The 13,509-nt window shown below is 42.8% G+C and overlaps 1 protein-coding gene across 1 annotated transcript; it reads left to right on the top strand.

Moving 5' to 3' along the window:
* Positions 1 to 7,684: 7,684 nt before the first annotated feature.
* On the top strand, positions 7,685 to 11,584 carry LOC144702424 (suppressor-like protein). Its single transcript, XM_078574458.1, has 5 exons — positions 7,685 to 8,857; positions 9,538 to 9,855; positions 10,246 to 10,385; positions 10,451 to 10,602; positions 11,242 to 11,584. Exons 1-5 carry the CDS (start codon positions 7,695 to 7,697, stop codon positions 11,425 to 11,427), a joined length of 1,959 nt encoding a protein of 652 aa, XP_078430584.1. The 5' UTR covers positions 7,685 to 7,694; the 3' UTR covers positions 11,428 to 11,584.
* Positions 11,585 to 13,509: the final 1,925 nt, after the last annotated feature.

The raw sequence follows: 13,509 nt of genomic DNA, 5'->3' as shown, positions 1-13,509 counted from the left end.
ATTTTTTTCTCTCTATCCTTCTTCCTTGATCCACTATTTCTTACTCCTCAAATCTAAGACTTTTCTCTTTTCTTTTTGCTATTAATATCCCTCACAATTTTATTCAAATATATTAAATCCATTTCTTTTATTTCTTACAATCCATGGCGACAAGTTTTCTTTCTCTCTCCCTCTTATTTTTCTCCTTCAATTCCCAATTTCCTCTCTTCTCTTCATACTTCAATTTCACCTCACAAATCCAATACATCTAATATCAATGGCTTCTTTCTCTTCCTTTCCTTTGGTCCTATATAATTCAAAGACATGTAGATAGAGATAATGATATGTGCATATTTGAATAAATGATATGTGCCGCTTCATCTTCCTCTCTTTACTGGTCTCTCTCTCTCTCCACGTCAAGTTCCTATCCAGTAAATGACTCAAAATTATATGGAAAAGATACACCCAAAGAAAAAAAGGTGTTTTGTACCATGCAAATGAGTCTTGAGAAGACTTGAAAGAGGTTTTGAAATCCTCCAAAGTCTCTTCATGAAATCCTCTTGAATATACACTGTAATTGCACTTGAATGCTTGAGGAAGATGATGTTTGATTGTCTTTTCTCTCTTATTATTTTCTACCCATAAGTGTCTGCTCTTCATGCTCAAGTATTGTATTTAAGATGGTATTCTAAGTAGATTAAAAATGACATCAATAATGGGTCATTTCATTATTTAATGTTATGTGCATTAAGATTATTGTTTAAAGTTATATTTTCCTCAATTTTACAGCATCAAAGCCTCATTAGTAACAGCATCAAATCATCAAAAATTCCTGCCTTACTTTTTGGGCAAAAAGTGGATGGACATTTATGAAAGATATGGAATGACAGCTATAAATGGTAAGTTTTTTAATTAAAGAGCACTCCTTACCTTTAATTCATTCTCTTCCTCTCTCGTTCTCCATGTCAGGAATATGTGGAGAAATATTTCCTACTCATTAGTAGTATGTGATGCGTGTCAAGTGATTTCATGTTACCCACATCATCAAATAAGGTAATATAAAATATGAAAGCTATAACATTTGAAATTGCCTAAGTAAAAGGTAACCGATATGGTTTTGTGTGTTCTACTATCTCTATGCCTCCAAATACTTGTCAGAAAATTATGAAACAACTTTTCTCAAAAAATTCATTCAAAATGTAAAAACATTCTGGTGGTGACCACGACTGCTCATTGGAACCGGAAGAGCCTCCACCTCCACATGAGACATCTCGTGTCATGACATGTCGTCAATGCCAACTCCAGAACTGCCATTTGACATGATACGTTGACACATCGTCTATTTTTGTCTATTTTCTCTTACTTTCTCTTTCCTCTAAGGCCTATACATAGGCCAAAGTTGCTTGAAACAGTTGATGAATTTTCTTTTGGAATTGAAGTTTCTTCTTCTAAAAAGGAAGTTTGCCCTAGTCATCTCCCGACCGAGCCGCTCTGCCAACTGCCCATGCCCACGCGCAGCCACCCATCCACACAACCGTCGTGCGCAGCCGCCCCTCCCCACCATGCGGCCGCTGCATGCAGCCGCCCGTCCACGCGGTTGTCGCGCACATAGCCGCCCACCCTTCACAACCGCCGCGCACAGCCGCCTGCCCACGCGGCCGCCACGCGCAGCTGCCCACCCTTCATAGCCACCGCACGCAGCCACCCGTCCACGCGGCTGCCGCACACAACCGCCTGCCCACAGAGATGCCGCGCGTAGTCGTCTGCCAACGCGGCCGCCTCACGCCCTCACGACCCCTACAATCACCATCCAGGGCTTCAGATCCTACGTCCTGCAACAGTGCACAATTGGATCCACGACACCTTTTCAAGGCGCACGTCAATTAGTCCCACCAACAACGCGTCGAGAATTTCCCGCATCGCCACGACGCACTACTCTAATGTCGAGGTACTTTCTGCACTCTTTGGTGATCGTGTTCTTCATGCAGTATCCTTCGAGTGTTTATCCACCGCTGTCATATTAGTTTTGGATTTTGAATCTTCAAGCGATTAGACTGAATAGGCCTTTGAATCTTCTAGCGATCGTCCATTCGAATTTATTGACATTGGTGCTTTGCTTCATCGTGGTGGTTGTAAGACAATACTCCCCCCCTCGATGAGGAAAGGGGCTGCACCATCATTATTTTCACTGGATTTAAATCCTTGAATTCGATCGTGTGATTCGTGGTCTGTTTTATCCTACCCCAACATTAGATCGTCTGAGTATCCTTTTTCCCCTCGTCATCCTGCATCTGTCTCCCCTAGTCATCCTGCATCACATTCATTTGACAGTATTAATCCTTTTGATTTATAGTCTCCTATTAAAAGAATTGTTTACATCACCAAAGTTGACCCCATGTATGAATCTGAATTTTGGTCAACTCATTCGACAGGCCAAAGGGGTTCAATACTCCCAATCAATGACATTTTATCAATATTTGGCCTAGGATTGACCATCTAATTTTGGAGTCAAAATACAAACGTTTCCCTACTGATTATACCTAGAAAATGAAATAGGTCAAATGATAAACAATAATTCAATTTATTCCAAATAATATGCCTTCTACTCTATGTGCATAATGACTAGCTTGTAAATGTCTTAAAGTTGTGTCGACCATGGATTAACCATGAGACGGCCATGAGTTTACCAAATTTTGACTTCAAGTTAAACTTTTGTATTTCCCCATTCAAAGTCATCAAAGAACTTCCACTTGGAAATTCATGAAAATCCCTTATTGACTTCAAAGTTAATGGTCCTCAATCTTTGCAATGAATTTCCTGCTCCTCATGCATTTGTTTCATTTTGAACCAATTATAGGTATGCCTCACATAAACACCTCGTGCGAGAGGCCCTCTAGAAGGAACTCGCCTTACACATTCATACTCACTCACGACTTGTTAATCTCCCTTGGTTTCTAGCTGGGGATTTCAAATGCATACGGGCATTCAGAGAATGCCAGGGAGGTCGCCACTTGATGTCGTGATCTATGCAAGCGTTCAACGAATTTATTCACCAGACATCACTTGTGGAGCCTCCTACCATTAGGGAGAAGTGGACTTGGTGTAATTAGCGCCAAGCAGATGCGCGTATGTATGAACTGATTGACCATTGTTTCACAAATATCACTACACTGATGTAGTGCACCATCACGATTGAGATCTTACCGAGATATTACTCGGACCATTTACCTATCCTCCTTATCCAAGACTCGAGTAATCAAGTCTGCCGTCCTCCATTCCGCTTCCAAACCATGTGGTTAGAGCACAACGACTTCCATCATTTTGTCCGCAGCCATTGGCATGGAACGATCTCGACATCACCTATGGAGAACTTCCGTTCTCGACTGAGGAATCTCAAGTTCCACCTGAAATGGTGGAATTGACATGTCTTCGGAGACGTACACGCACCGGTCGAAGCAATCAAGACGGAACTAGCTGCTATTGAGCGACAGTTACAAGATGTTTGGACCGACGACATGGGAGAGTGCTAGCTTCAGCTTAGGGAACAGCTTGAGGACGCTATGCGGCGTTAGGAAATTTTCTTTATCTAGAAATGACATGTCCAATGGCTGCGAGAAGGTGATAGAAACACACTTTTTTGTCACACCTCGATTCGTCACAGAGCCCGCCCTAATTATACGACCCTATTAGAGACATATGGCCAGGACCCCGCCCAGCTAGCAAGCGCAGGAGTGGAGGTTTATCGTTCCCTCCTCTCCTCACAACCAATTGTTGTGAGCAAGGACCTTCTCGCCTCTGTCCCCCACTTGGTGACCGACCAAGAAAGTGCCCTCCTCACAGCCCTTCCTACTCGAGCAGAGATTAAGGATGTCGTCTTTTCCTTGGCTAGGAACAAGGCTCCGGGACCAGATGGATTCTCAACAGAATTCTATACTGCATGTTGGGATGTCGTAGGCACAGATTTGGTGCTTGCTATCAAGGAGGTGTTTATGCGCAAAGTCTTCCCTCGAAGTTGGAAATCAACTTTTGTGGCGCTCATTCCCAACTACCTTCAGAGACTTTCGCCCCATTAGTCTTTGTATTGTATGCTACAAAGTTGTATCCAAAATCATTACAAATAGACTAGGGAACTTCCTTGATTGACTTATCTTGCCTGAACAGTATGGTTTTGTCAAGGGTTGACAGATCCATGACAATATCATGCTCATTCATAAGCTAGCCCAGTCCTTAGATGCTCATATTCATGGCTCAAATGTCATCATCAAACTAGATATGGAGAAGGCCTTTGATAGAGTCGACTGGAATTTCCTCACCCAGAGTCGCTTTGGGTTCGCTAGTGCGTTCATCGGCCTCGTCGATGCTTGCATTATAGAGAATCATTTCTATCTCCTGATGGATGGAAACTCTACTAGCTTTTTCACGGCCACAAGAGGCCTACGGCAAGGTGATCCTATCTCACCTACCCATTTTATATTGATGGAGGAGGTCTTCAGTCGATCGCTCACACGTGCGATCGACCACGGCCTCATCCAACCGTATTTTATGAAAACGGGCTGCCCGATCCTCTCGCATTCTCTATTTGCAAATGATGTCATCCTCTTCCTCAATGGATCCAAAAAATCCATTAAGGAATTTATGAGTGTCCTCACAACATACGAGCAAGCCTCGAGCCAGCTCGTCAATGCTTCAAAGAGTAGCTTTATAATTAGTCCTTCCACCACTATAAAGTGCTCTTAGATACTCCAGCACCATACCCGCTAACTCACGAGGATGCCTCCCATTCAAATATCTTGGATGTCCTATCTTTCCAGAACCCGCTAGGCATCATTACTTTGATGCCTTGTTGGGCAAACTTAGAAAGAAACTAGAGGGATGGAAAAATCGTTTTCTTTCCCCTGGAGGGCGTATCCAACTTATTTGACATGTCCTCATGAGTATCCCTCTGCACAACCTTGCGGTCCACTCACTATCTCTTATAGTTCTCCGCTCAGTAGAACGACTATGCACACGTTTCTCATGGTCCGGTTACCTTGAGGGAGAGAGTCGCCATCATTGGGTTTCTTGGGCAAAAGCATGTCAGTCTACAGCCAAGGGGGGTCTAGGGATCAGGCGTCTCACGGCCATCTAGGACATGCTTCAGAAGAAGCTCGTATGGCGTATGCGCACCATACAATCCCCATTGGGAAGTTTTATCTCCGTCAAGTATGGTGAGTGGGCTCGATGAGAGATGGATATCCGTGGCCATCGGAGATGGTGGACATGGCAGCGACATTGGCTTAAGATTGCCAAGGTCACACGTTGGCATATTAGCCGAGGTGAGATAAGCGCCTGGTTTGATACTTGGCACGCTGATGAGCCCTTCGCTAGCCATCCCCACTTCGTACCACATAGAGTGCGGCTCACAGTTGCCCAACTACTTATGGGAAACACACAACACCTGTGGGAGCAACATGGTCTTGAGTACTCCAATCGGGTCCAATCCCGATCGCACCACTTGGACACTCACGCTCGATGGAGCGTACTCATGCAGTTCTTCCTGGAAGCATTTCCATGATAAAGCCCCCATCCAACACTGGGGACGCCGCATCTGGCATCCTTCGATCCTTACTCGTGTCTCCTTTTTCCTCTAGAGACTCCTACATCGTGGGCTTCCGACTGATGACCGACTAATTCGTCTCGGTCATTCTATCAGTTCCTGTTGCCATTGCTGTCCAACATCCCCTCATATTGAAACTATGGAACATCTTTTCTTCCATAGTGAGACAACCTTAGACTGTTGGCGCCAAATTACGCACCTTTGGCTTCCGCTATCTCATAGTCCACTAACCCCGTTAGAGTGTTTTGGCAAGCTCTTCCTCTCGCCAACATGCTCCAAACGGAGCCTCATCCTACACATCACCATAGCTTACTTACTATGGGAGATATGGAAGAGGCAAAATTCTTCTCTTTTGTAGGTACACCCATGCGAGCAGTGGATATTATGCGTCGTCTCAAGATGTGGCTAAGACAAACCCATCAACTCATTCCCCCTCGAGCCTGTAGCTCACCACTTACATGCGAGTTCCTCCGCTCCTCGGGCATTTCGGCGACCCTTGCTCCCATCCGCATTCAAATACAGGTTATCTATTGGCTCCCACCGCCAATCAGCATCCTTAAATTGAATGTGGATGGTGTGTCCAAAGGGAACCCACGCCCAGCAGGGGGAGGTGGTATCCTTCGCGATCATACAGGGAGTATTCTTTTCGCTTTCTCTTCTTTCTATGGTGTACAAACTAACACAGTAGCTGAAGCTACAGCGATACGTGATGGTTTACTCTGCGAGGAACAAAACCTTCATCATATCGTTATAGAATCGGACTCACAAGTGTTAGTTAACATGCGCCGTGAAGGTACATGCTCTCAGTGGAGACTACACCGTGTATGGCAGGACATCGTGCGGTGCCGACCTCGCACAATTAGCATTCGTCACCAGTTGCGTGAAGGCAACCAGACAGCAGATGCCCTTGCCAACCACTCGGTACACACACGAACCACTTCTTCTCTTTTTCTTTCTTGGCAGGCGCTCCCTCCGATAGCCAGGGACTGTTATCGCGTTGACCGTCTCGGCTTGCCGACCCTTTGCACCCGTCGCATACTCTCGCCGGTAGGCCCGCGGGATTGGCGGATTTCGTGGAACACTCGAGGTGGAAGTGCTCATCCCTCCGGCTAATCCGAAAGCCGTATCATCTCAAGCTAGCGGGGTGGAATACGCCCACCTCGAATGGAGCCTTGCCACGTACTTCATCGTTGCCACTTGTCGGAGGCGAGGACAACTCCAACACTGCTCTATCATCGTCACCAAGGGGGCTCTAGTGAGATGTCGACGCGAGCACTTCTCCGAGCACCTTCCAAGATCACTTATGTATCTTTTCCTTTTCTACACATGGGCGTGGACGAGTGGGATCCGAGTGTAATTGGGATATTTATACTCGCTCCACGCATATAAACATTGATAAACACTTCACTTTATAAATAAAATCTCCCTGGGTGGCGTCCAGGGCACGGATGGGTCGGTCTACAGGCACAACCACAGGGTTGGCCGTACCCGGCACTGTGTTTTTTGCCAACAAAAAAAACCAATTATTTTCTACTTTGTAGATATTAATACTAATATTATATTTGTCTACATCTTTGTAGATAAACCCTTATTTTATCTACACTAATCAAATAGTGATTAAGGTTAAAAATGACGAAGATACATAGTCTACAAGCATATCACACTCTTCTGTATCATTTCAAGTTCATTAAATAAACCACACTAATTATTTTTCTTGTCTGATGTTTATAATGAAGTCCAATAATATATGCAAATGATTTGTGTTCAATTTTCTTTAAATATGCATTCTAAAAATTCAAATCCATAGGATTTGAATTAATGGCACTATCTATTCACTATATTGATCCAAATTAATCCCCACATAGTTTTAAAATTATCAACCAGGTCAATTCACGTCAGAACATACATACCATGAATGTTTTGACTGTGGAGAATTATTGGAAAAAATAAAAGGACTACATGATGTATTGGAAGAAATTCACATGTAAAAATAAATCATTGAGCAGAGGAATACTGACAAGGAACCCAGAAAAAAGGTTTTTTTTTAAGTCAATTTTGAATATTTCAAGAGTATAAATAGAGCTGCCGCTACTTCCGAACTGCAAGTCCAAGCTCGGCTATGGAGGCTTCGTCAAGCTCTGGTCCGGCAGACCCATTCACCGTCCTCCCCGAAGCCGCCCAGAAAACCTCCGAAGACACCGTCTTCTACGCCATCTTCCTCGACGGAGCTTCCTTCTCACCGTCCGGCGATGGCGCAGGCGATCCCCTCTTCGCTCTCCAACTCCGCATCCTCGATACGATCATCCCCTCTCTTCTCCAAGACTACATCTGGCAGCACGAGCCCTTCAACCTCTCTCTCAGTCACACGGCGACCAGGCCTGCCGATCGAGCCATTCCCCATCTCCACGGCAAGGTACGCTACGGGGACAACGTAGAAGACGAGTGGCTCGTCGTGTTCTTGCTCCGCGAGATCTCCGCTCGGATCCCGTCGGTTTCGATCCGGGTTTGGGACTCAGACGGGGAGTTTCTGCTCATCGAGGCCGCCTTCTCTCTTCCTCGCTGGATCAACCCCGGGAACAGCGAGAATCGCGTGTTCATCCGACAAGGCAAGCTCCATATCCTGCCCAAGAAGCAGTTCCCTTCGAATCCCTCTCTAAGGGAGGCGCTTGCAGCATTGGAGTCGGGGAAGATTCAGACTGCCGCTCCGGAGGAAGTCCAGCAAGCCTTGAACCGAAGAATCTCGGATTACCCAGAAAGGGCGAGGAGAAACACGCATAGAACTAGGGTTAGGGTTCCTCTGGCGGTGGCCCAGGTTCTGAAATTCGAGCCGGCGATGATTTCTCTGGCCGTGGAAGGATTCTACGACAGGGACATCGACTCGATGAAGCACGCTGCGAAGATGCGGAGATTCCTGTTCGGGGAAGGCGGTGCGGTGGACATGGTTCAGACCTGTGTGGCGATGTCGAGGGCCATGTTTGCTCAGCTTGTAAGACAGCGATTCTCTGCGCCGAAATGCTATCCGATGCCGTCGAGAGAGCAGGGAAACGTTCTGTACGCCGAGGCGGAGCTCGGAATGAAGATCGCTTGTGGGTTGGAGATGATGTATCAGTACAGGCGGCAGAGTGGCGATGATGGCGGGGGAAGCTCGGTTGAGGCCTTCAAGAAGGCGCTGGAAAGTCGAGGCTTCTTTGAGGGCCTTCTACCTGGGTCGAAGGCGTACCGCCGGCGCTTGGATGAAGCCATGGAGAAGCATAAGAACTCCGTTGCGTTTTCTCGAGCAAGGTACCGGTTCCTAAATCTGAAGAAAACTTGGAGTATCTTCTTGCATTGTGTTCTTAATTATGACTGAATTTGAGAGTATATCATGTTTGAGTATCTTCTTGCATTGTGTTCTTAATTATGACTGAATTTGAGAGTATATCATGTTTGAGTATCTTCTTGCATTGTGTTCTTAATTATGACTGAATTTGAGAGTATATCATGTTTGAGTATCTTCTTCCATTGTGTTCTTAATTATGACTGAATTTGAGAGTATATCATGTTTGAGTATCTTCTTCCATTGTGTTCTTAATTATGACTGAATTTGAGAGTATATCATGTTTGATTTAAGAATGGATATATTGTAGAGTTTGTTGCTGTATTGATTCTGAAGGGTCAGTCTTTTGTGTCAACAAGCAGTCATCTTGGTTCTTGGGATTAACGGGGAGTCTCAAAGATGAAAACTTCATTTGCGACTCAAGGGGAAAGACTAAGCCTAAATTATCGCATCATGGTTTTATTAGGAGACTTAATCTCTGCACATTCATAATGAAATTTCTTAATCCTAGGATTGTCGTAATTGAGTGCGTTTTAATAGTGATTACATGATATCTCATAATCCACTACAGTGCTTATTATCTTCCACTGAGAAATTTAAACCCAACAAATTCTTCCTTAATCTTTGGGTTGTACTCGTTTGTCAGGGACGTGCTTCGAGCCCCAGTTGAGCGAATTGAGGAGATTCTCTCTTTGCCTCACTCTGCCAGAGACTTTGTTGGTGGCGAGCTACCCCCCAGCGATGATGACTCTTGGCTATACGATGGGGAGGAAGAATTGAACTCTGCGATTTTAGAGAGGCAGAGAGAAATGGAAGCGTACGAGTTGAAACGCAGGGGGAAAGAAACAGACTTTGAGAGCAGCGCCGCTGGAGATGATTTTAACCTTGGCGAAATGGCAAAGACTATGCAGGCATTTGTTCAGAAGATTTCGAGCTTTGAAGGTGCAGAAGTTCCTGCGAGCAGGTCTGTTGGATTGCTCGAATTTCATTCATCTTTTCATTGGTCTTCTGTTCATGTTTCTGCGGTTTGGTTTTTTCTTTCCTTCTCCTTGATATCTAATGTAGATTATGGATGAAAACCCGTCTGTCAATTATAGTATTTTCCTTCACGATTTGAAAATTATATTAAGTCATAGTTCACGATGCTCTCAATCCTCTGCGATGATATCTTAAAACCCTCAAATCTTTTTTTCTTCTGGGCGTCCGCTGTGTTTTGAATTCATGTAGCAATTGGAGCTTATTTTCGTGTCTTAAAATTTAATTTTGGGGGGGTGCGGGGTGGGGGTTGTCTGGGGACAGAAATGTACTCTGGAACTGAATCTGATTGATCCAGTCATTGTCTGATTGAAAACAGAGGGACAGAGGAGGTGGAACTCGACGTGAAGCAGTTCTTCAAGGAGATGGAATCTGTCCTTGGGGACTTGTCAGGCCTAAGAGCATCCGCTCATGGCCGAGACTCCGACGGAGAGACCTCTTCCTCTGGTTTTGGCTTGGGTTCGTCGCTCTCTTTTTATTTTTATTAAAAAACTTTTAATGAGCCGTGCTGAATCCGGTTTCAGATGATTCTGAGGACGAGGAAGAAGGAGATGCTGGGGAAGAGGCTGCTGATTTTATGGAGTCTTATTCACAGACTTTGGATGCGGAGCTCAGGGCTACCACCCTGAAGAACAGCTTCCTCCGGGCCAGCCCAGAATCTGGCAGCCATGCCCAGGTCCTCTTTCTCTTTATTCACTCTCTTCTTCTTCTTCTTCTTCTTCTTCTTCTTCTTCTTCTTCTTCTTTCTCTCTTATTTTCTCCCTCTCTCTATCTTCTTCTCCCTCTCTTCTCTCGTTTTCTCTCTCTATCTATCTAATTATCTCTTCTTCATAATCTCTCTCTATTCTTCTTTTTCTTCTTCTTATTCTCTCTCTCTCTCTCTATCTATCTATTTATCTCTTCTTCATAATCTCTCTCTATTGTTCTTTTTCTTCTTCTTATTCTCTCTCTCTATCTATCTATTTATCTCTTCTTCATAATCTCTCTCTATTCTTCTTTTCCTTCTTCTTATTCTCTCTCTATCTATCTATCTATTTATCTCTTCTTCATAATCTTTCTCTATTCTTCTTTTTCTTCTTTTTATTCTCGCTCTATCTATCTATCTATTTATCTCTTCTTCATAATCTCTCACTATTCTTCTTCTTCTTCGTTGCTCTCCCTATCTATCTTTCTCTTCTTCCTAGTATCTCTTTATTCTTCTTCTTCTCCTCTCTCTCTCTCTATCTATCTCTTCTTCCTTGTCTCTCTATTCTTCTTCTTATTCCCTCTTTTTCCTTCAGAAACTGAGTATTGTTGTTGGTCACGTCTTGTGCAGGGAAGTTTGAAGACGGACAGCGAGGCTGACCGTGAGGAACTTACGGCGGTGGACGTTGACTTGAACCTGGTGAAGGGCCTCATTGACTCATACTCGTCCCAACAAGGCCTACCCGGACCTGCCTCAAATTTACTGGGCCTTATGGGCTTCACTCTTCCTCGTGATCCTGAGCACTCATCTCTGTGAGTCTCTCTCTCTTTCTCTCTCTCTGGTCTCTAATATATGTATGTTGGTTGAGGAATGTGGCTTACTCATGTATCATCGGCATTGTCGTTACTATTTTATATTGATCATAAACAATAATCATTTTGACGAATTGATTGCCATAAATCATTTTTCTTTACATCGTTCCTCTTATTTTGATTTCATTGAGCATGGAAGGGAAATGAAATTTTATTTTTGATATCATGTTACCTGGATTTGTGTACAGCCAATCTCATTTTCCATCAAGAAGTGCAATATGGCTTTGAATATTTGGTAATCATTCCTTAGTGGTAACAGTGAAAGTATAAACGATAGAATCTGCTTCTCGTCTACCTTTCATGTTTCAAAGTTATGTATACAAGACCCTCATTTTAATGAATTCTTCAACGACACTAGAATTGCGCAAATGTCACCATGTGCCGCAATTAATTTTGCTTCTCTAATAAAATTTAGAGGTAACATTTAAGATGGTGGAACATACACGTCTTAGCAAAGGGAGTTTAACAAAACCATGTCCAAATACTTATTTGGGTGGTAACTGTCAGATGATCATCAGTATTTTTCCAAATGTAAAACCTATCATGGAAAGACTATGGTCCTTAGACCCCTTGTGGCAACCATCGCATCTTTTTTTCTAACTGCTGAGGACATCCTTCTGCCTCATAAAATTACCCCAAATGATAAACACTACAGTTGCCAAATTCTTTCACCGTTCATGGTGGTTCCATTTATATAGAAACTGAATATACAATAGTTGGGATTCATGCATAAGCATATACCAACCGTTGAGGTTTTATGAAAATAGATATAATTTCCCTTGGTACAAACTCGATCAACACATTAGTCTTGTTATTAGTAGAAGGAAAAGCTAGCTATTTCCTATTTATGGAGTTATATCGTATCTTTTAATATGGCCCAATTAGATATTCCAATATAAACGATATCCGCAGGGATCTCCAAGAGGATATAATGCTCAAATTTAGCTAATTAGTCGTAAAAGTCTTGCTCACACTTGAGACCATTTTACTTGCACAAAAAATATGATAGAAGGCAAGCTACTCAGATGTTATTATGAACAATGGAGGTAAAATGGATTAGTTCAAAGCCTGAAGAGCTGATATTAAGATATTGATGAAGACCGAAAAAATAATGATATTAAGATACTGATATTAAGATATTGATATCATCACAGTTGATTTTTATACATAATCCTCAAAAACCACTATTGATCTTGAACTATTACAACCCATGACAGACTTCATGTCTTGTGGGGAGAATGCAAAGATGGCGATGATTCCATCCAAAGACAATTTGAAATGTCATCTCAAGTATGAACAAGGAAATTACATCAGGGTCTCCGGAGTTATCTTTGTTTTCCTATACAGGTATTTATGAATTTGATATGGATCAACTATATGAATCCATGAGCTGTAATCAAAGAAATGCTTTACTCATAAATACATTATCCTTATCAGTGAAAAGTGACCTTTGTTTTAATATTTGTGAAGAAACAAAGTGTTAGGTTCAATATTTTCACCTATTACATTTTTTACCTTTAACATTGCTTCTTGATTAAATATTTTTTATCTTATTCCATATCATAGGTTTGCATCTTGAGAATTAACCATACGCTTCCAAAACTAACTTCACCAAATTAATAATTTTCAGATTTTAGATTAATAAAGGAAATTATTTGTCCGGTGCTCTTCGTGGTCCAAACCATAGACTACGAAATTCTGGGTTCAAACGTGAAAATAAAAATAATACAGAAAATAGTTCATTTTGTGGATTGTTCCTTTTGTCGATGCTCGTATGCATGCATGGATTCTCTTCCTAAATTGTTAATATTTTTTACAAATATTACACAGTGGAGTCATTTCTATTTGCGCTGGATTTTACTTCCACATACTTATTTCTCCCAGACTGTTTTGAAGCAGGGAGACCTGAGATCGAACGAGTAATAAATACCAACATAATTTCTAACTGAATTGATTAATTTGCTGTAAAATAATGAGAATTGGGTGCTTAGCGGATAAAATTATAAAATCAGTTCTATAACTGCTA

The sequence above is a fragment of the Wolffia australiana genome, chromosome 4, assembly GCF_029677425.1.
Source record: "Wolffia australiana isolate 7733 chromosome 4, ASM2967742v1".
Taxonomy (NCBI): Eukaryota; Viridiplantae; Streptophyta; class Magnoliopsida; order Alismatales; family Araceae; genus Wolffia; species Wolffia australiana.
Note: the sequence above shows the minus strand (reverse complement) of the source record. Positions and strands in the feature narration are given on the sequence as shown.